Here is a 19968-nt window from a genome sequence, read left to right as displayed (position 1 = left end):
TGTCTCCCCACCTCCACTGACCACCGTGTGATAAGTACATTGTTTATCATGAGGTGCATGATTGTCTTCGGCATGAGGTCTCTGATGGTTTTGTTGACAATTGCCATGTAGGAATCCACCAGGTTCCTGATCGTTTCCACTTGTCTCTCCAGCTGAGGATCCATGGAGTGCATGAAGCTGTCTGATCCATTCTCCTCTGCTTCACTGGCCTGCAGAGAAAAGGAGAAACAAATTGGTGCTTCAGCTGTAACACAAAATTGGTTTTTCAGGAGAGGTAAGAGAAAATAAAGGGAACACACAGGAAGCGCATGCAATAAATAAAGCTTAAGCTTACATTTTGAGCTGTGATTGTGTCAATGCACAGCTCAGCTTGTGCAGACTTCACCCCAGATCTGAGGGGCTTTAACAATAAAGCTGCTCTCCTGGTAGAAAGTTACTATACAAAGGTGAAAGGCAACAAGGACTCCTGACCATTGGTCACAGGTTACAGCTCTAGTGAATACTCAAAGCTGCATTTTTGCCTTCAATGCTTAGAGCTTCCTGAAAGGTTCTTCATCTGAGCTGGCTTTTCCATCCTCAGATTCAGTTCAGTCCTGAGAATCACTCACCATAAATTAAGCCTCCCAGGCTCTGACACACTGCACCTTTATCCTCATTATACAAATGAGAAAACAGATACAGAGGTGAAATAACTGCTTGTCTCAGTGAGACCACAGTAGATGGAATAACCTAGAAACCCTTCCTGATCACTTTAATTGCAAATCCTCCATCGTAAGTCAATTAGCTTTTCTTTCACACCAAGCACATGAATCTCTGTCTGCCTGAAATGCTTTGTTTAGCTTTCTGTAAGGGAGAACCTGGACTGTGCTGTTTGACAGCAAGCAATCGCCAAGGCTCTTCCATTTGGGATCAATTTCAAAGCAGCAAAGCATAAAAGACTGCTCTTTCTCAATGCTTATTAAAAAAAGGCAACAAACCAACCTCGACTTTATAAAGAAAAATCTTTCTTGTAAGAACCATCCCAGGCTGAAGGTTTTGCAGCTGTTCCTTATCTTTTGTTTTGGGGAACAAAATACAGGAGAAAGGGCAAATTCTTTTGTTCATTTGAGCTTTTCCTGGGAAGATTGTACATAATGAAGGAACGAAAGGTCTCAGTGAGAAACAAAGAAAAGGAAGTGCATGTCAAACAGGGCAACTTAAAAAAAAAACAAGGGTCAAAAAAACCCCCAAAAGTAAGTTTGCACTAAGATTCAGAAGTGGTACAAAAAGGGAGGAATAACAAGAAAAAAAGGAAAATTCAAACCAAGAACAGAAACAAGCAGCAGGAATCCAACAGAAGGTACAAAGAGGAAGAAGCAAATGCCTCTCAGGAAACTGTGTCAAAAGGTGAAAAACAAGAGAGCTATCTGGTGAGATCCCCAGCGGGCACCGCAGGCAGGGAGGGTCAGACTTACTTTGTCCTTGTCCTGGCAGGCCAGTTTGAGCATAGGTGGAAAAAATTAAAACAAAAAGGGACAAAAAACAAAAGACTTTTAATTGGTCTCAGAATTTGGAGAAGATCCCGTCACAGCACTGAACAAGCAAAGCTCAACCCCACTAAAACACACAAATCCCTGGATTACCCTGGAAGAGGAGCAAGTTAATGGTTAAGCTATACTGAAAATCAAAATGGGATGCACATCAAGTAAATCAGATTATCAGCAACACAGAGCAATTTACTCACCTACAACACCTACTTGGTTCTTTGTTACACAGGGTTTTGAGACAGTCATGCTAGCAATCAGTGTTCTTATGTCAAACCATTCCATTTGCACACCAATAGATGGCACATGTCCTTTACCAGTATGTGTTTAAGAGGCCCGGTCTGGTTCAAAGCCAATCTGAAGTCATGTCACTGTTAAAGTCCTGTCCCTAATCCTCTTATATTTAATATCACATCGGTTTGTCAGGAATTACTTTAAGGCAAACCCCACAATCTTCAAGTGTAACAGGAAGGATGAATGCAAGTAGTCTACTAGAAGCAACAAATGCAAAAAGATAAGCAATTATCACTTTTCTAATGGGACAACTATTAATAGCAGCTTCCTCTCAGAGAGCAGGAAGGCTTTGAACAGGAACATATACCACAATTCTAGAGAATGTACTTTTAAAGCAGAGCATAATGCTGACAGCAAGTGTTACAGGACAAGGCTAACAGAAGAGATAAGGGGCCTTGCTAAAATAGTATATTAAGGTATCTACCAAGCAAAATAAAACTTTAGAGAACATCCCTCCCTAACTGGGTGAGGGAAGGAACAGGAGAACAACTACTGCTAAGCCAGAAGTACAGTGTTTCTCAGAAGGAATGGCAACTTAGCATATACCACTTAGTAGTCAGATAGTTAAATGTCCTCCTTAGACTGGGAATTTAATGTCCACAAAGCAAGAAAGCTAGAAGGGCTTATTCAAGGCAGTCTTTTGCCTACTTTATCCCCCCCTTTGAAGCTACCTGTTACTTTATCCCAAGCTTCCTTAAAGGAAGCACCAGGACATACCAAAAACTTAAAAAGTTTTGTTCCAAAAGATCCCCAGTTTAGTAAAGAGACAAAACCTTCATAAGCTTATTTGTAACATAAGAGGATGATGCAGCTATCCTTCATAAGATACATGCTGTGTTCCTTCTAATCCCATAGTTGTGGCTGTAACTTACCCCAACACGCTCTGGGTAGACTCCTGCACGAAGGAAGGAAGCCTTCCAGCTATCCACCTCCTCCTGGGTCTCACAGGCCAGCTCCAGCTGCCGGTAGTCCTTGTAAACATTCCTAAAGAGACAAACATTTTATTCTTCTCTATTGCAAATCAGAGATTTGCCCATATTTAACGAAGATGTCAATGACCAGGGAATCTTCACAGCCTTGTAAAAGCTTCCTGGACTAAGGCAGAGACGCTTAGCTCCTTGCTAGTATCCTCATCATGACATTGCAAAAGGGAAGGGACTACCCCTAGATCAGCTGTGTGTTTCAACTTGGTGTGAATAAGGTTCTTCTTTCAATTCTGCCCACTGCTGGACTTCTCCAGCCAACCTGGGCTCCCCATCTCCTATGGCTTTCCCTAGTCACTCATTAAGAATATTGATTATCAATATATATTCCAGCTGGATCCAGGTAACCATGCCAAATAGGTGAAGGCTAATGTCACCCTGCCAGCCATGCACTGGTGAAGAAAAATGGTACATATATGTAAGGCCAGAAGGAATGAAGTCAGACTTATTCTTCTGTCAAAAGAAGTCCCCCCATCTCCTCCAAAAATGGCTGTCCTTAAGAGATACTCCCTTGGAGAGCTATCCTAATACTCTCATCTATACCCTCGTATCTAATATTACATAAATCCTGTCCCTAGCTTCAACAGCTTGGGGTGTCGAGATGTGAGCATACCTCTGTTCAGTGTTGAAGAGAGCAAAGATGTGCTTGCTGGACATGAACCCCTTCTCAACATCTCGCAGTTTCAAGTTATCCACTGGCAACATGTACTTCTTCTCTTTCTCCTGAAAAGGGAATCAGTAACAAGTCACTCACTGCTCCAGCAAAGCCTCTACTCTGCCAGCATGGAGGAATCTGTCAACCACACAGCCCCACATCACCCGGTCACTCAACTCCCCAGGTATGTTTAATCTGTGAGAAAAGGGGACATGTTTTCTCTTGTCCTTCCTGACTGCTTTTGTGATGTGACCCAAGAACCCAGGCCCATTAACTCCTCCAGGAGCAGGCAGCAGCATGGCATAACCCAATTCCCCAGGTTGTAGACCACCATCAAGGCCCACACTCTTCCCAGCAAGGGGTCAATCAGCACCAAGACCCTCACCAGCCACTTGATACCTCCATCCTCAGGACAGCATAAATGGGGGGAAACTGCTGCTGGTTAGAGAAGGGGCAATCAGCCCTCACAGCCTCACTGTTTACACCTCAGTGTTTTACTTATGATGATTACAAGCCTATATCCAGGTTCAAGAAAAGCCAGGCATGTGATAGAGAAACTGGTTTGACACAGATACAGACTGCATCGACTTAAATTTACCTCTTCAGAAGAGCTTTCTCATTTCATCCTATCCCTGTCCTACGCTTCTGATTACTGGAAACCCTCTTAAAATCTTAATTAAACAATAATATACATCCAAACGTCAAAGAGCAAGTCTGGCTATAAGAATACAGGTTACTGTAAGGTTACCTCAAGGCCTCCTGTGTTGGAAAAAGAACATAAATCAGTAACTATGCTCACTAATGAAACTCTCATGCTGCAAATGATTAGAAGCTGCAGCAGAACAGGCAGTTTGCTGCTTGGTGAATGCTCAAAACCAGAGCCTGAAATTTTAGTGACCAGATTCAAATTAAGGGATCTGTTTTCCAGAATAACTGCACTCACAACCCTCCAGTCTGGTTCTTATGAGACCTCTCCCAACTGCTAAACACAGAACGAGGCATCCAAAACCAAACCTCAATATTTCTGACCCTAGATATCATCTTTAACAACAAACTTGAGGTTAATATTCACATTTAACATCCAGAAGCTAAGGCAGAATCATTCTCCCTGCTCAAATCGGATCTACAGCAAATTAACAGAAGTGAGTTTGATTTAAGGTCCCCATTTGGAACATCTTGTTCCAGCTGGGTATTATACCCCAACACAACAAGAGAGGGAGCCATCACACTGGTCTCCTAAAGGCAGAATGCAGCTATCCAAGGCTGAAATAGAAACAGAGCATGCTTCTGTGAGCAAGCATGCATGTGTGACTGTCCCCTTGTGAGCATCTTGTGTGTTTGTAGACCTTTCTTGGCTGGAAGCAACAAAACACGATTGCTCTCAGGGGAAACAAGAACAGAACAAAGATGGTCAGTGAGCAGAGATTAGCTAGAAAAGAGGGGCAGGGCAGAGCAGCAGATAAGGATGACAAAGCTGTTGAGCTCAGACATCCCTCCAGCCTAACATCCTCTTCAGTTCCAGTGAAATAGGCTTGAGTTTGCTATGGATAGCAGCCACTACACAGTTCACACACAGCCCAAAGATCACGTTAGACAAGTTCATTCCAAAATTTAAGTAACAGGAATATCCCAGAAGCCAGCACCTCGAAACCAGAAGAGATCATTTGGGTACCTATCAAGCTCTCCATTCTCTCCCACAAATGCTAGACTATGAAAGCAGGAGAGCTCTTCCAAGCAAATTTCCCTGGATATTTTAATATGGTTCATCAGTCTGGTGGGCAAGAGCTTTTTGTGCTGGGACATCTGTCAGCCAGGTACTGGGCTCAGAGCCAGATCACTTCAGGTTCTGTAAGCCACAAACAGCTTCCAGCTTTCTATTACTTTAGATTATTATTATGCTGGTGTAGACTGAACTAGTGACCTAGAAGTACACCAACTGCTAAGGCCCTGTGCAAGTCAGACCATCCGTGCCACAGCCTCCCTTGCCTCGATGCCCCTGCATCCACCCCAGTGTCTCTGGGATAGTACAAGAAAGAACTGATGTAGAATGATTTTTCTCAGACGGCTTTAACGTTAGAACCGTATTATTCCATGGAAATCTAGCAATGCAGTCATTCTTCGGGGAAAATGAAGGCAGCAAAAGGTAAGGGAATCCCATGTCCCAGATATGGAAATATGTGCTCTTTGCCAGAGTTTCAACTTTCACCCTTTCCAAGCTCTTGCATAAACACTGCCATGTGATCAAGACAACAGCATCTCCGCATGCTGATCTTTCCATACACCAGAGGGAAGACGCATTCATTTGTCTGCCAGCATAAAATACCACAGTCAAAAGGAGGACACTGGCGCAAGGCAAGAACCCCCCAGTGCACACATGCTGCAGGGCAATGCACACTGACACAAGCCCCTGGGGCTCTCCATCTCCCCACACCTCCCCCTAACCAGTCCCCCACTTCAGTCTTTCCAGCTTCTCAGTTTTCAACCCAGCCTGTTTTATATCAACATTCTGACTTCATTTCCTGAATGTAGAGACAGGAAAGTGTGGAATGAGCTGCCAAGGGCTGAGCCTCTCAAAACTTTGGCTGAGCCCTCTGCCCATATGTTAGCAATCTGGCAATATGTGCTATGGCTGAACAGCATCCTGGCCAAGAGGGGAAAAGGGCTTCTCTCTCTCTAGCTTTCCGGACTTGGAGGAGGGGAGAGAAGGAAGAGCCAGCACATATCGAAATGGGAAAGTGGTTTGTGAAATACTATATTAAGAGCCCTCAGTCTGATCCCAAGAGGCTTACATTCCTCGTAAGGTACCTCCCTTCATCTATAAGAAGGAGAAAAGAAAAAAAACAACCTCTCTCAGCAGCAGAGTAGGTGTTGTATAAAACGTGCATGCTGGCTGTGAGTTAATCTGTAAAGCCATGAGCCCAAGGAGAGGTAGTGAAGGGGCAGAAGCATTTAGATTGGTTGTAATAAACAGAACATGGATGCTCAGTGTTAGGGAATGAAGCAGGCACAGGGCTATTTACCCATAATCAGGGCTGCTGTTCCCAATGGGAGCCACACTGCTCACATGGAGAACTGCAGAAAGAGATGACTGCAAGCTACTTGCACAGACAGGATAAGTGCCAGAGGATTACTCCCCCACCCCCAGCACAGTGCAGATACAGCCAGATGGCTCTGTACTTTGTATCTACCATAGAAAGAAAATACACATGGCCAAGGAGGAGACCAGGATCCATCAGCCATTCCAACAGTGGGGCAAGAAACACAATAGCTGGAGGAAAAAAAAAAGAGGGATGCTGCAGTTGCAGCCTGATGTTGCAATATCCATACTGTGGCCACACATCTCCTGATGCTGGCTAAATTCTGAGATTGGTTTTGGTCAGAGACAGCAATGGTCTGCGCTATCATCTCAATTATGTGTTGCTATCTTATAGGTAATACCCTGCAAGAGGTTCCCAAAATCCAGCAGGCAGCAAGCCAGCCTGACTGAAAGCATCTCCTCCATTCCCTGGGCTGCCTCAGGTGCAAGTTACATTTTCCTCCTCTCGGATATATGTAAAGTGAAGCTGACAGATGCATGTGTGGGCTCCCCTAAGGTTGGAAATCGGCACTGGCAATACAAGAAAGTAACTGGCAGAATTATTAGGTCTCAGTTTGCTTTTGGAGCACAAATAAACTAACTCAAGGTTTCCCTGTAGCTGTTATGACAAACACCTCTCGCATAGAGACAAGGCGCTGTGGATATGGGAGAAAGAGCATTGCCATTGTTTCGACTGGTGGCCATGTGTAATGAGGAGAAATTCATCCTGTTTGAACCTCTTAATCTCCTTTCCTTCTTGTAAGACAAAGCACTTCTTGTAAACAAACCTGCCCCAGAGATGAAGGGAGGTTCAGCCGGACTGTTTGTATTAAACACATGCACAGCACTTCGGGAACTCCTGTAATCAAACTCCACTCAAATGGAAACACATTAACATCATAACGGATGATAACACACTGCACGAATGCATGTACACTACAAGAGTATTAGGAAGAAGCCTCTGAAAAACTGGAGTATTTGAAAGCAGTACTGAAGGTATTTGAGCATTTTAAGTTGAATCACCCCCCATTACTGACTACTTTCTGCCTGTCTTTGCAAAGCAAATGCACATCAGAGGAGCTGTATTTCTAAGCTGTGGTTCTCCCAGGAAGCCCAAGTCATCCCAAACCACACATGCACCTTGAGGTCAGCTTTCTAAACCACAGCCCACCTGCATCACTTCTACCCTCAGAGCACAGCTTACCAAGCACACTGTGATCGCTGCTCCAAGCAGCTGCAATGGCTTGTTTACATCGGAAAGCTGCACTGGTTTAACTTAAACAATACACCCTAAGATTTTAAGCTGATTTACTTCAAAAGCTCTGTGGATACTAGCCCTGGCCTCATGTGATTAATCACAGCCAGCACTGTTGGCTTAGTAAGCACAGCAATGGTAATCAACTCACCTGCACAAAGCAAAGACTATTTACATCAGCTGAAATAGCTGTGCGGCTCAATCTGCACATGGAATACAACCCTAGGAAGCCATCAGAAGGCATATGAGAAACCAAGGCAGAAACTGAGTCACTTCAGAGAGGCTACAGTGCCCAAAACTCCACTGCTATGACCTCTGTAAGGTCGCAGCAATGCTCACCAGCCTTTGCAAAGGACAAACAGGCATTTCTCCCTACACCAGCCCCTGTGCCAGCGATGAACCTCCCTTGAGTAGATGACTTGCTTTGATGAGGTGAAGTACAACATGTACGCAAAGTGTTGCACACCTCTGGGAAAAGGAGAGGGTTGGTTACCCTTCCCCAGTGCATGGTTAGACCCAGAGTGGGCGCTTTGGGCAGTCATATCCTTGGCCACAAATCCTAGCTGTCCACCAGGATGCCCACAGGAGAAGGGGATCCTGGAAGGGAGGCATGCGGCATACATAAAGCCCTCTTTATCCCTGCAGCACTAAGGCAGAGAGGGAGCAAACCGCACGGGCTAAGGCTAACATCTGGAATCGTTACATGGGAGCCAAGCGCCACAGAAAGCGACAGCATTCCTCAAGTTTCCATGCAGGGTAGGGAACCTTCCTTTCCCCCCGCGCAACCCCATCCGTCAGCCCGCTCACTTCCTGCCAACCTCCGGCCTTCCCAGCAGCCAGCAAGCTCCTCCCTCGAGTCTAGTTAGCTTTCCACTGCCACGTCAATTGAGGCAGAAGGACAGAAGGGGAGCAAGAAGGGAGGGAGCAAAAACCAGAGGAAGGAGGGAGGGAAGCTCAGCAATGCCAGATATAGTGGGGGGGTGAGAAAAAGAGGGGATGTGGACTTGCTCCTGCAAGTAGCTGGAGGTGAGCTGCAAGGGCAAAGGGCCAAGGTGGGGCAAAGAACCCTTTTGGGAAGCAAAGGTTGGTCCTGTTTGAGCTTTGCTCCGGACATCAGGACAGAATGGAGCAGAAGGAGGTGAGGGTGCATGGGGCCTGGGAATCCTCCCACACAGCTCCATAGGGAAGAAGAGGAGTTCAATGAAGCAACAAGTTCTGCACACCTGGGTGACAGCCAAAACTTCACAGCATTTCCTCCTCAAACAACAGTAATTGACTTTTCTTGTTCCTCTCTTTCTATATAGGTGCAGTGTCTCCCCAGGTGGAAACCAGGTACCAGCCTGACACCAGCACTGGGAGAGGAAGGAGCTTGGCAGCTTGCTCCAAAGTGGAAACCTGCAGACAGCACCATTTCTTCTTCCCAGCTGCCAGAAGTGGATGTTTTTTCAGTGACGACTTGGACTTTCTTTTACCCCATCTCTGCCCCCAAAACCCCATCCCAAAAGCATGGATGGGGAAAAGGACTAAATGGAGCTGCTGATAGCCGGAGAGCAGATTGCAGAGGCTCCACTCCGTCTGCCCAGTGTTCAGACTACCTGTTCAGGACTACGAGATTGTACAGTAGTCTGCACATTGGTTAGGCTGTGCTGGGATACACCTCACACTGCCAGTGCTGCACGGGGACGGCATCACCTGCACGGCAGAGGGACATGCTTGGAGAGGGTGGGCTGCGGGCATAGCTGCATGCAAAGTCCACTCATCCCTCAGCCTGGGAGGATACAACCCTTTGGAGCCATGCTTGATCATCACTTTTACCTGCCTGCCCAACCAGCCTGCTCACAACCCTCCCCTTCCTCCCTCCATCTCTCTGTCATTCCCTTATTTCTTTCAGTTCCATGCACTTGTCCCAGGGTAGCTGTGTTGAGGGCGGCTTGTGCTTCACATGCTGAACTTTGCCATAGAATGCAGAGACAGACACATGGGAGTTACAACCACACTGTGCTTTGCTACCTGAGAAGGCAGGATCAAGCACAGAAAGGCAATTGGAGAATGGGGATTTCACATCTTAAAAGAAAGCTGGTCATTAATAGAAAGAAGGATTTCAATCCACAGAGGATTGAAAGGTGAAGGTTTGGATGCTCTGGAAGTTGTGTTTGCTTTGGTGTTTGTCTGGAAAAGAAAGAAGAGAAACAGCGAAAGCGTGAGGACTGATTAAGATATTATCCATGGGAAAATATGCACTTGTGAAAATAGTGCGTGAATGAATGAAAGAGCTCCACAGAGGATGTAAAGAGAAGGAACACGTTCCAGAGAGCACCTAAGAGTAGTGTGAAAGGAGGGGAGGAAGAGCTTTTAGAGCAGACCTGCTCCTGCAAACCCCTGGCTGCAGCCAGACCCATCAGCAAGTTTCTGATCATTTGTGAGCATCAGAGCAAAGACAAAAGGATTTCTGCCAGCCGAGCTGGGTCTCAAGGACACAGACTGTTGGGGGGGTAATGTATGTGTGCATGCAGTGGGGAAACAATCTCAGTATTGATCAAGGTATTTAGTTTTAAACTAGAATGGGGTACAGCACATGGACAGGTACAGAGTAAGCAGCTATCTGGTGACTGCCAACAAGGTCACATCTTCCCCAGGACAAAACACCTTTGTGCTTCAAGCAAAAGAGAAGGCATGAAGACCAAGAAATCAAAGAGCTCAAGCACAGCTGTTGCAGCAGGAATCAACATGATGTATAAAGAAGCATCCCCCATGCACCTGAAAGTACCTAAACCCCTGTGCCCAGCCCTCCTGTACACACACAGGACTCAAACACTCTGACACTGCATGCAACACATACTTTTACACAGTCAAATAAGGCCATATTCTTCTCTTGTAGTCACCTGTTCTCATGAGTCCCAGCCTCCTAGTACATGATTTACCTGAGTAAGGACAGAAGGTCCCATCTATATTGTACATTCACACTATCTCCCAAAGGAGCCAGCAGGTATATCCATCTACCCAGCTGGGCAAACACTCCAGCACAGTCATTCCAACAGTCACCCTTGCAGAGCAGACGACGCAGAGGTCCCCCTCCAGCAGGTAGTAAGCTTTACTAATAGGAACCACTGAGCACAATGCTCACTGCATCTTGCCTACAAGGTCCCCAGCAGCAGCAGCTCTAGCCCAGCTCACAGACCCTCTTTTCCATCAGGCAGGAAAGCCCTGCAGAGAAGTGGGCACTTTGCATTTCATAAGGAATTCAGGCAGAAGGACTATTCAAATCAGCTTCTTGTATTGTGTCCACTATGGAGCTTGCTGAGCAGCTTTCCTGCTAGCTGTGCTGCTGCTCCAGCCCTGGGGACACTGTGGCCTCTCTGAGCAAAGGAAATCTCACTCTATATTGCCAACAGCCAGAGCAGGCTCCTCCCCATCTCTCCTTCCCACTGCTGGCTGCAGCGTGATCCCACAGGGTTCAGGAGGTGCAGGTACCTCAGGAGGGTCTCCAGGTCTTGGGAGGCCAGCTTTCTGTGGGGCCGCTCTCCATGGGGCCAGCGTTTGACTCATTGGAAGGAGACAGGAAGACAAACAGAGCCCAGGAGCACACACACATGCTCTTGGCAGCGAGGCAGAGTGGGGAGCCAACTTTCCACCCCCGCCTGGTCTGCTCTTTCCTTCCCCTCCCATTATCCCCAGCACACTCCTTCAGGCCCCTCCAGAGCATCCACAGCCACATATCCCTGCTAACATGTAGTGCTGGGCCCTTTAAGACACTTTGAGTTTCAGTTCCTTTCTTCAGAGGCAGAAGAAAAACAAGCCAGCTCTGCGGAAAGACTGGTATTTCACTAATGGGGTCCAGATGTCTTCATTCCACAGGCTCTGGGTCCTGGCTTGCAAAACAGGGCAGGGAGAGGCTGTGCCCCCAGTCCCCCCACAGAGGTGCTAGCCTAGCCTTCACCAACCACACACCTTCTCACCCTACTTCTTTCCCTATCATCACCCACAGCTCTGCTACCAGCACTTCCATCCACACCAGATGGATTCACCTCCCTCTTCATTCCTGCTGGAAAGCTGCCATAGCACAGGGGAACTGGGACAAGAGAGCCCATGGTAGTGCAGGGTGGAGCAGACAAAGCCTCCCCCCTTCCTCCCAGAGCTTAAGTTGAAGAAAGATCATGGTGTACAGCCTTTAAAAACCACACAGGAATGTCTCAGGAGCTGTAGAGGACATGGGTCCTCCTGAACTGGTGGAGAAGGAAAGCTCTAGTGCAGGCATGCAAAGGTAACTCTGAAAGGGGACTGTGCACTGCATACAGCTCTTTGGGATGGGTCTGACTCTGTGCAGGACTGAGGTTTGGGATAGGAATCCCCATGCTCAAAAGCTCTCCAAGCTGCCCTTCAAATGCACCAACTTTTAGCCTAAAATTACTGTGGAGCCCAGGTGAAAGTTGCTTCCTTTCTCCCTCACAACAGCCAGTGATCAAGGAGTTGAATGTGGGGAGGAAGCAAGTAAAAACATGCTTCCCTTTCCCCCCTGCTCCCACTCCACTGAAGACAAAGACTCCTTTCTCAGAGGCAGCTCAGATCTCATCAGCACTGGTCCTCTGGTGTTTAAGGGACTGAGGCTGGCAGGGAACTGTTTTCATTAAGCAGCTCTACCTCTTGCTATGCTGAAAGGAAACAGTGCAGACCTCCAGTTGCTATTGACCCCCAAGGCTGCCCTCCCTCAGGAGGGAAGGGAGGTCTAATCCCCATCCCAAGCAACTGGAATCTATCAACAGTTTATACATCCCCACTGCAGCTCTCCCTCCCTCCCACTCCCCAGGGAAGGACAGGGAGTTCTGATCATGTCTGTAATGCACATGTGGCAGCTGGCTTTGATTAAACTACTTGATGTTTATAACTATTCGACCTGCATATGCAAACCTAAAGGAAAGTAAAGCCTCCCCAAGCAGATCTGAATAAAAGGGCAAGGGTCTTGTAGCAGAGACACACTGATTTAGTGAAAGACATTTCAGTGCTTGGTTCTTTAATTAGGAAATCACTGCCTGCTCATCCATAGCAGCACAACAGCAGTCTCCATGCAGAAAGTGATATTTAGAGGCTGATTCATGACTGGGTTTGTCATCATTTCCACCTGCTGAGAATGAGACAGGCCCACTGATAGGAACTAGACAAGAAACTAGGACTAGCTGCAGCTCCCAGGCACATTAATGTGTGCCTCAGAACACCTGAGGGACACAAACCACAATAAGAGGCAGAGCAGTTTCTTCTTTTGCAATCAAAAACCCCCATCAATTCGGAGCACATGACTAAATCATACCAGATATTTTTAATCCCTCAAGCACATTAAGGAGGACTAACCCCTTCGATCATGTTCTTACCAAAACCATCCAGCTATTCTTTCTCTCTTCAAAGTCATTAGAAAAGATAATTATCTACCTTTGCCTGGCACAGGAAGCAGCACACTGTTGACAATGATAACTTCTGTTGGGACAATTCTGTCTGCTTAAATAATCTCCCACTAGAGCACAAAAACCCCACAGCACATTGTAGATTTGCTTGAAACCCCTGAATATTAGGGATTCTGGCATGTTCCTATCAGCAATATTCCACATATCTCTCTACTTTTTATCAGCAGTACTCTAACCATTCACAGCAATTTTGCACATAATGCATTAATGGCATGTTCAATGTAGAAATATTAAAGAAAGACATTCCTGCTTTGCAGGTTTAACAACAGAATCCTGGAGAGGGCAAGTAATTACTCCAAGTCAGAAGCCAGCATCTGAGCTGCAGCTTCAGGTCCATAACTCCTGTTGCTATACTGAGAAAGGAGATGCTTGCTTTCTTGTGACCAAGAGAGATGCATGAAAACTTCTGCCATACTCCTTCAGGAAACTCATCACAGCTATCCCCAAAACGCTCAAAGTCCAAATCTTGGAACTAACTCATCAAAGCCTTAATGGCAGCTGCCACAGCAAGACAAAGGTCAAATTCATTCTAAGTGTCAACCTTCTGCTGAGCCAGGGCTTCAAGTACAGATGTTACTCCTTGTGCATCAAAAAAAGCCACATTCACATCAATTGAGAAATGCTCAGCAGTGCTGAGACCACAGAGCCTGCCCCAAGGATAGTTTCAGCTTGTGTCACAAGCTGCAGGCAGTACTGAGGAGACATCTGTAACACCCAGCGAACTGAAGGCCTTATGCTCATCAGATGCACAAGATTCAAGCTGTGCTACTCACCTCATCATCCTTGTACCAGGAAAGATTCTCTGCTGTCAGGACAAACCAATATTCCTTGGAGCCACCCTTCATGATCCCAATGTTGTTGATGGTGAGCCAGCCCTTTCGGATGACCTAAGGGGGTAGAAGCAGTAAGCATTAACACATGCCCTAAAAGCCCGGCTTTAGGTGATAGAGGAAAGATCAGAGGGTAACCCTACACACAGAGTAGTATGGAAAGACAAGGAACACCGTGCTCTCTGCTGCTGCCAGAAGAGCCCCCCACTCAACTGGCCAGTGAAGGTCTTCACCTTAAAAGGGCCAGGAAAAGTATAAAAAGGACGCAGGAAGGAGCCTGGCAGTGCTGTGCATTATACCCTCTGCCAAGAGGAAAGAGATGCAGGAAGAAGTGCATCAAGAGTGCCCCAGATACTGGCACAACCTACAAACACCAGATCACAGCAACACATCCAGAAAAGGCCATGCCTAGAGAAAAGCAGGATGCCAGCACACCTTTAGGCACACCAAGCGTGTGGAGTGCTTCACTCAACTCAGGGGTTGGGGCAAGAAGAGATGGGCAAGCAACCCAGAAAGGACTGAGTTTAGTAAAAGGAGACACTAAGTATAACAGAACAAAACGGTGCATCTGGAATTAGTACCCTGGACTTCTGTATAGCCAGGTATTGGAGTAGTCATTAATTTAGGGCAAAACAAGCTCCTTTTAGGTTTAGTCTGTAAAGAAGCCAGGTTTCCTCTCTAGGAAACTCTGGTTCACCAAGTGCTGGTTTAGAGCCTCACACATGCAGTAATCAAATGCAAGTATGCATCAGCTTAAATGCATTAGTTTTCTGTGTATTGCTGCACTGTTAACACCCAAAAGCATCTGCATGCATTATGTGTGTACCTTGTTGTATGGATGTGCTAGGTGAAGACAGCCTGGCTTTGAAATAAAACATGCAACTGCACTGCATAGTAGCAAGTTGCACCGTGTGAGCAGCCTACCACAGAGGTACACAGTCCTTTTAATTGTCAATTTGTCCTATAAAGCTAAACTTAGGGGCATTGGATCTTCATCTCACGCCTACTGTTAAGCTCGAGGTAGTCCTATTCTCTCTACGGACAGGAGGGGGCAGTGAAACAGAACCACACATCCCTGGATTTCTGCTTTTTATCTCCACCCACTCACAAGATGTACCAGCAGTTCTGAGTTCTTCCTCAACATACGACCTTCCGACCTCATTTCTGCTTCACCTGTGTCTAGTGCCAGCTGCCCTCCTCTCCCCATTCAGCAGCAGAGGGAATAATTTGCTTATGCACTGTTCTTGCCTTCCCAGATGCAACATTAATGTTCATTAGCACACCCTGCTGAGTGGCCTTCTACTCACCAGGATCTCATCCTGCAAAGGGGAACCATAGCAACAGCAGCAGAGCAGAGAGCAGGAGAGGAGCAAAGAGAGGAGAGATTGTTACTAGGAAAGCTGGAGCAGGAGGAGAGGCTCAAAAATAAAATAAACTGGAAGCTGGTACCAAATTTTTTACCCCAGATGTTAACAAAAGCAACCCCCATCCCAAAATAAAGTCTGCTAATGGGAAAGCCAAAGCGCTTCATAGGTGCATCCAGAGTTTGCCCTTTGCACTCTTTTACACTCAGCTCTTCTGTCAGTTGTACTGCAGAGAATGGGGTTCCTGACAGCTGCTCCAAGATCCCATGGGATGGATGGTTGGCCAGCCCAACTTGCTCACCTACCGGCCTGCCAACAGTACTGAAACTGTCTGCATGTTTATGTGCAGGGAAAGGTGGTCAAACATGTTATAAAGAGGATGAACATCAGCAGTGAATACCTTTAAAAGGACTGAACAAAAGCATTTGCTTCCATTCTCCATGAAGCTGCTCATAAGACTGTTTCTAACAAGATCTTCTAGCCTAGACAGCCTTGCCATGTCCCCAGCAAATCTGGGAGAAAGTATCATTAGCCCCTTTTCAATTGTCTTCAGTTGAGTTCCCTAATTCCTTACAGTTCCAGAGGCAGTAAAGGAACTCCTCCCCTCCGCTGCTGTCTTCTCCCATGGGTGTGTTCTCATACATACCCTGCGCAACCATGGCTACAATCACCCTTTGTCTCCCGGTACAGAGATTTAAGTACTTCCAGTGAAGTTTTCCAGAACAGAGTCCCATAAACTCTCTTGAAATCCCTTTCTAGAAAGTAGGTACCACTGGTGGGAAAGACAACTAGAAAGGACAATTCTGTACTGCAACAGTTTCACACCTAGTGTTCTGTACCCCTCACTTCAACAGAGGGGTGAGCACAGCTCGTGAAGGGGCTAAACTAACAGGATTTACACAACATCAATAGGGATTTCTACCAGAAAAAGCAAGACCAGAGCCTGATGATCAAGCATCGTTTCTCTCTACAATACTTGCCCTCCATTGCTGCTACATGCTCGGTTCTTCCTGACTGCAGTGAGTCTAAACCAGTATTTTCTGGGTATAAATGGAGTTTGATGAATAAAAAAAAAAACCAACTTAGAGCACTGCTGCATCCAGCCCAGCACTTGTCCACCTGGTAGCTTCCAGGTAGCAAACATGCCCTTCTTGCAGCAGTGAAGGAGATGGAACTTGGCCTACCTGGTTGCCAGCTGCCTTCTTCTTGCTCATCTGGCTGCTCCTCTGCTGAGCACTGCAAACAACAGCAGAGTCATTCAAAACCCCCCAGGCTCTTGATTACCTGAATCCTGCTCCCATCAGACTGCTGCTACAGCGAGTTCATGCACCTCACCACTGGATTCCAAGCCTTCATAACCCAATCTATTTCCATCTGCTCTCTCAGCATGGTCAACTCGTTACACCCCCACCTGAACCACACTTGGGTCACTAACCCTTCCACAGCTTCTGCTTCTTTCTCCCTGACAACCATAATACTCTTAAAACCCTGTTCTCCTTCCCAGCCTTGTAATACAGAGCCACTGAAAACCAAGCAATACTGAGAGCTGAGCCATACTTTGGGACCACAGCATCCACACCAGGGCTTTTGCAACCCATTTACTGGAGCAGCTATTAGGACAGAGCCTCAGGAAACACATATAGACAAGAGGAGGCAATAGGCTGTGGGTACTTACTTGGCAAAGCCAATGAAATCCTCATGGTTTGTGTTCATATAAGCCAGCTCGATGTCTATTAGAAGCATGACCTGCCAAAGAGAGGCACAGAGCAAGACAGACATCAGTGATTTGCACTGCCAGTAGTCATGGACAGAGCCCTGTGCATTGTTCACCTGATTGCTCTCTGCAGCCAGATGCCACTTAGCTCAAGCCCTTCTAGCCTAGGCTGGCCCTTCAAAGGTGCCCCCATTCCACACCCCCAATCCCCCCTCTTATACGCACCCCTGATCCCCTACCTGATCTTTGGTCCTGCCTTCTCTCTCACGGATGTGAGTTGTGACAATCCTCTCCATCTCCTCACGCAGATGAGGGTATTGGCTGAGCTGCAGGAGAGAGAAAACACGTGCACATGGGAAAGGGAGGTATGAAGTGGGGAGCAGCCCCCCACATACATGCATGCATACATACACCTGCAATCAGGTATTTTCAAGGGAAGTTCTAGAAAGCTGGACTTGCAGAAAAGTTTTCCAAGTTCCTGGAGGTCTGCTGGGAGCAAAGTTCATCCCCTCTTGGTTTGGGCTTCAGGAAAAAACCCTTTGCACTCTTGCAGCAACCTTCCTGCCTCACTGGAGGCCTGCTCCAAACTCACTCCACTCTTCCTGGCATGACCTACTTGATAAACCCTAGATGTAAATGCTCACTGTAGTAGGCTAAGGAGGTGAATGCTCTGTTGTTATAACCTGCTAAATACTACAAAAAGTCACCCTGGGAAATGAAATGGATTTTAATCCCCACTTGCTAAGGCTCTGTGGGAAAGCATCTGGCCCTCTCCAACATCAGCAAGCAGAGACAGGATCTGACCAACTCAAGGGTACATGTCTTGAAGAAACACTGCTCTAGGCATCCAGCTGCTTCTACCTGCTCTCCACATGTGTTGGGGCAGGATCACATAGCTGAGGTCTGTATTCACATCACACCTATACCACAGTTTTTGCCATGTTACTGAGGAGGAAGTCCTCCTACTTCCCTGCCCAGACAGAGAAGTACAAAGATGTTACGAGCTGCGGTTCAAAAGAAGAACTATCTACAGAGATCATGCACAAGAGACACTGCCAGAATCAGCACCCTTAAAGCCCTATGGGTTTCACACAGCACCTATCTACCTGCCTACATTCGTAAGCCTCTAGTGATTTCAGTAGCAGTAAATGTATGCTTCTCAGGTCAGGCCCAGTACAGGCAAATGAGATCAATCCTCCAGACCCAGCCTGTTCTTCCTCACTTTTCCTATCCCCCACCAAATCATTTCCCCCATTTTTTTCCTACTATTACCTCCAATTTGACTATAATGTCAAGCAGCATTTCCTAATATCAGTCTTTTATACCCCCTTAAGGGGGGTATATAAAGAAGTCTCATTTGCCTATAATCTAGACTGCATTTGTTTTGTTCCTTCAATTTACATGACAGGAGCTTCTTAAACTGGTTTGGCTTTTTGTTAGAAGCAGTTAGAAGGTGTTAAAAGGAACTGGCTCAAAGTGTGCAGCATCACTCCTGGAAGCCAGATCTGACATTAACTATCAATATAGCGAACAGCTGATTACAGATAGTCTCAAACCCTCCCAGCACTTTTGCAGTCAAGTAAGTCGCAATAGCCTGGAACTGACACTGAGCCCTAGCTTTAACACTGCCTATTTTCAGATGTGTGGTTTGGTTTGGACACCAATGACCCTGCAGAGACAGGAAAAAACAAATGGAATTGGTGTTCCCCACCACCACCTTGTCTTGAAAACACAAATTGGGTGTTCTCCGTGATCTTGACCGTTTAGGCGGCTGGTTGCTTCAGAGACAAACAGGCAAAGCTTCCTGTTTCCTTTGGGGGTTGGCAAAGGATAGATGGGCAAATGATGTCAAATAAAAACAGGAAGTTGGAAAACCTCTAAGCAAATCTCAGCTTCTTTGCTTCAAATTAAATAAAAAAGTCAAATAAAAAAAACACAAACCTTCCCCCTCCCACCCCACTCCCAACCAGTACAAATGCCCACAAAGTGCAAACCAAGTTGGGGTTTACTCCAAACCCAGGTCCAAATCCAGCAACGTTCATGTGCAAAAATAAATCAATAGCATCAGTCCCCATGCAGGAGCTTGCAACCCCAAGCATGCACAGGAGAAGCAAGGGTGGGCAAGGGAAGAGGACACAGGCAGCCACAGGATGTCACACCACCAGGGAACATGCAATAGGGCACAGAGGGGCAGGGAGTTATCACCGGCAGAACAAACAGCACCCAGAAATGCCATGACTCTGAAAGACAGGAGAGCAGGCGACCCTTCAAGGGGTTAAGTCTGTCAGCCTGGGATCATGTCCCAGCTCAGCTGGGTTTTCAATCCTGTTTTAGCTGCATTTGCCTGTTTAACCAAACTACAAGCTTACAGCCCTCTTTGAAAACCAATTTGTCCCAATGTTCCTTAGTTCCCCCTCTTTGCAGATTCCAGGAGACCTTGCCAGCACACCAAAGAGCAACCTTTAGCTGAAGGCTGCTGACTTGCAAGATCTTCCTGCACTTGTGAGATGCTGCAGTGCAGTCTGGCACAGAAGGTTCCTGCTTTTGGAAAAACACTAGCTAGAACATTATCCTCCTAAATGTAAGGTCTTACATCTTACACCAGCTTTCTGCTGATTTTGGAGCTACTCTCCATTTAACCAACTGGAATAAGATCAGAATCAGGCCAGGGAACATCTGGCAATGGCTACCTTCTCTTCAGCTCTCAACTTTGTCTAATAGTCAACTGCAAATTTCTTTTCACATAGCAAAGCTGTACTTCTGTAGACAACAGATGGGTTTGCCACCCTCCGTGTTCTTTATTGATAGTCTCGTATTATTC

The 19968-nt window shown here is 46.5% G+C and overlaps 1 protein-coding gene across 11 annotated transcripts in view; it reads right to left on the bottom strand.

Annotated features, from left to right (window-relative positions):
* The window catches only part of DNM1 (dynamin 1), a 64658-nt gene that overhangs the window by 10522 nt on the left and 34168 nt on the right, over positions 1-19968 (bottom strand). For 10 of the 11 annotated variants that reach the window (XR_010616166.1, XR_010616165.1, XR_010616168.1 and 7 more), the window contains exons 11-18: positions 17387-17473; positions 17109-17179; positions 16618-16669; positions 14013-14126; positions 3414-3523; positions 2690-2801; positions 1455-1466; positions 39-209 (exon numbers count right to left, since the gene is read on the bottom strand). Coding sequence is in view for 7 of the 11 variants with exons in the window: in XM_065695720.1 (XP_065551792.1) it covers positions 39-209; positions 1455-1466; positions 2690-2801; positions 3414-3523; positions 14013-14126; positions 16618-16669; positions 17109-17179; positions 17387-17473 (729 nt within the window). In the remaining 4 variants the exon portion in view is untranslated. The remainder of the gene's footprint in view (positions 1-38; positions 210-1454; positions 1467-2689; positions 2802-3413; positions 3524-14012; positions 14127-16617; positions 16670-17108; positions 17180-17386; positions 17474-19968) is intronic. The other variant, XM_065695718.1, reaches the window with a different exon arrangement.

This window comes from Lathamus discolor, chromosome 15 (genome assembly GCF_037157495.1).
Source record: "Lathamus discolor isolate bLatDis1 chromosome 15, bLatDis1.hap1, whole genome shotgun sequence".
Taxonomy (NCBI): domain Eukaryota; kingdom Metazoa; phylum Chordata; class Aves; order Psittaciformes; family Psittacidae; genus Lathamus; species Lathamus discolor.
Note: the sequence above shows the minus strand (reverse complement) of the source record. Positions and strands in the feature narration are given on the sequence as shown.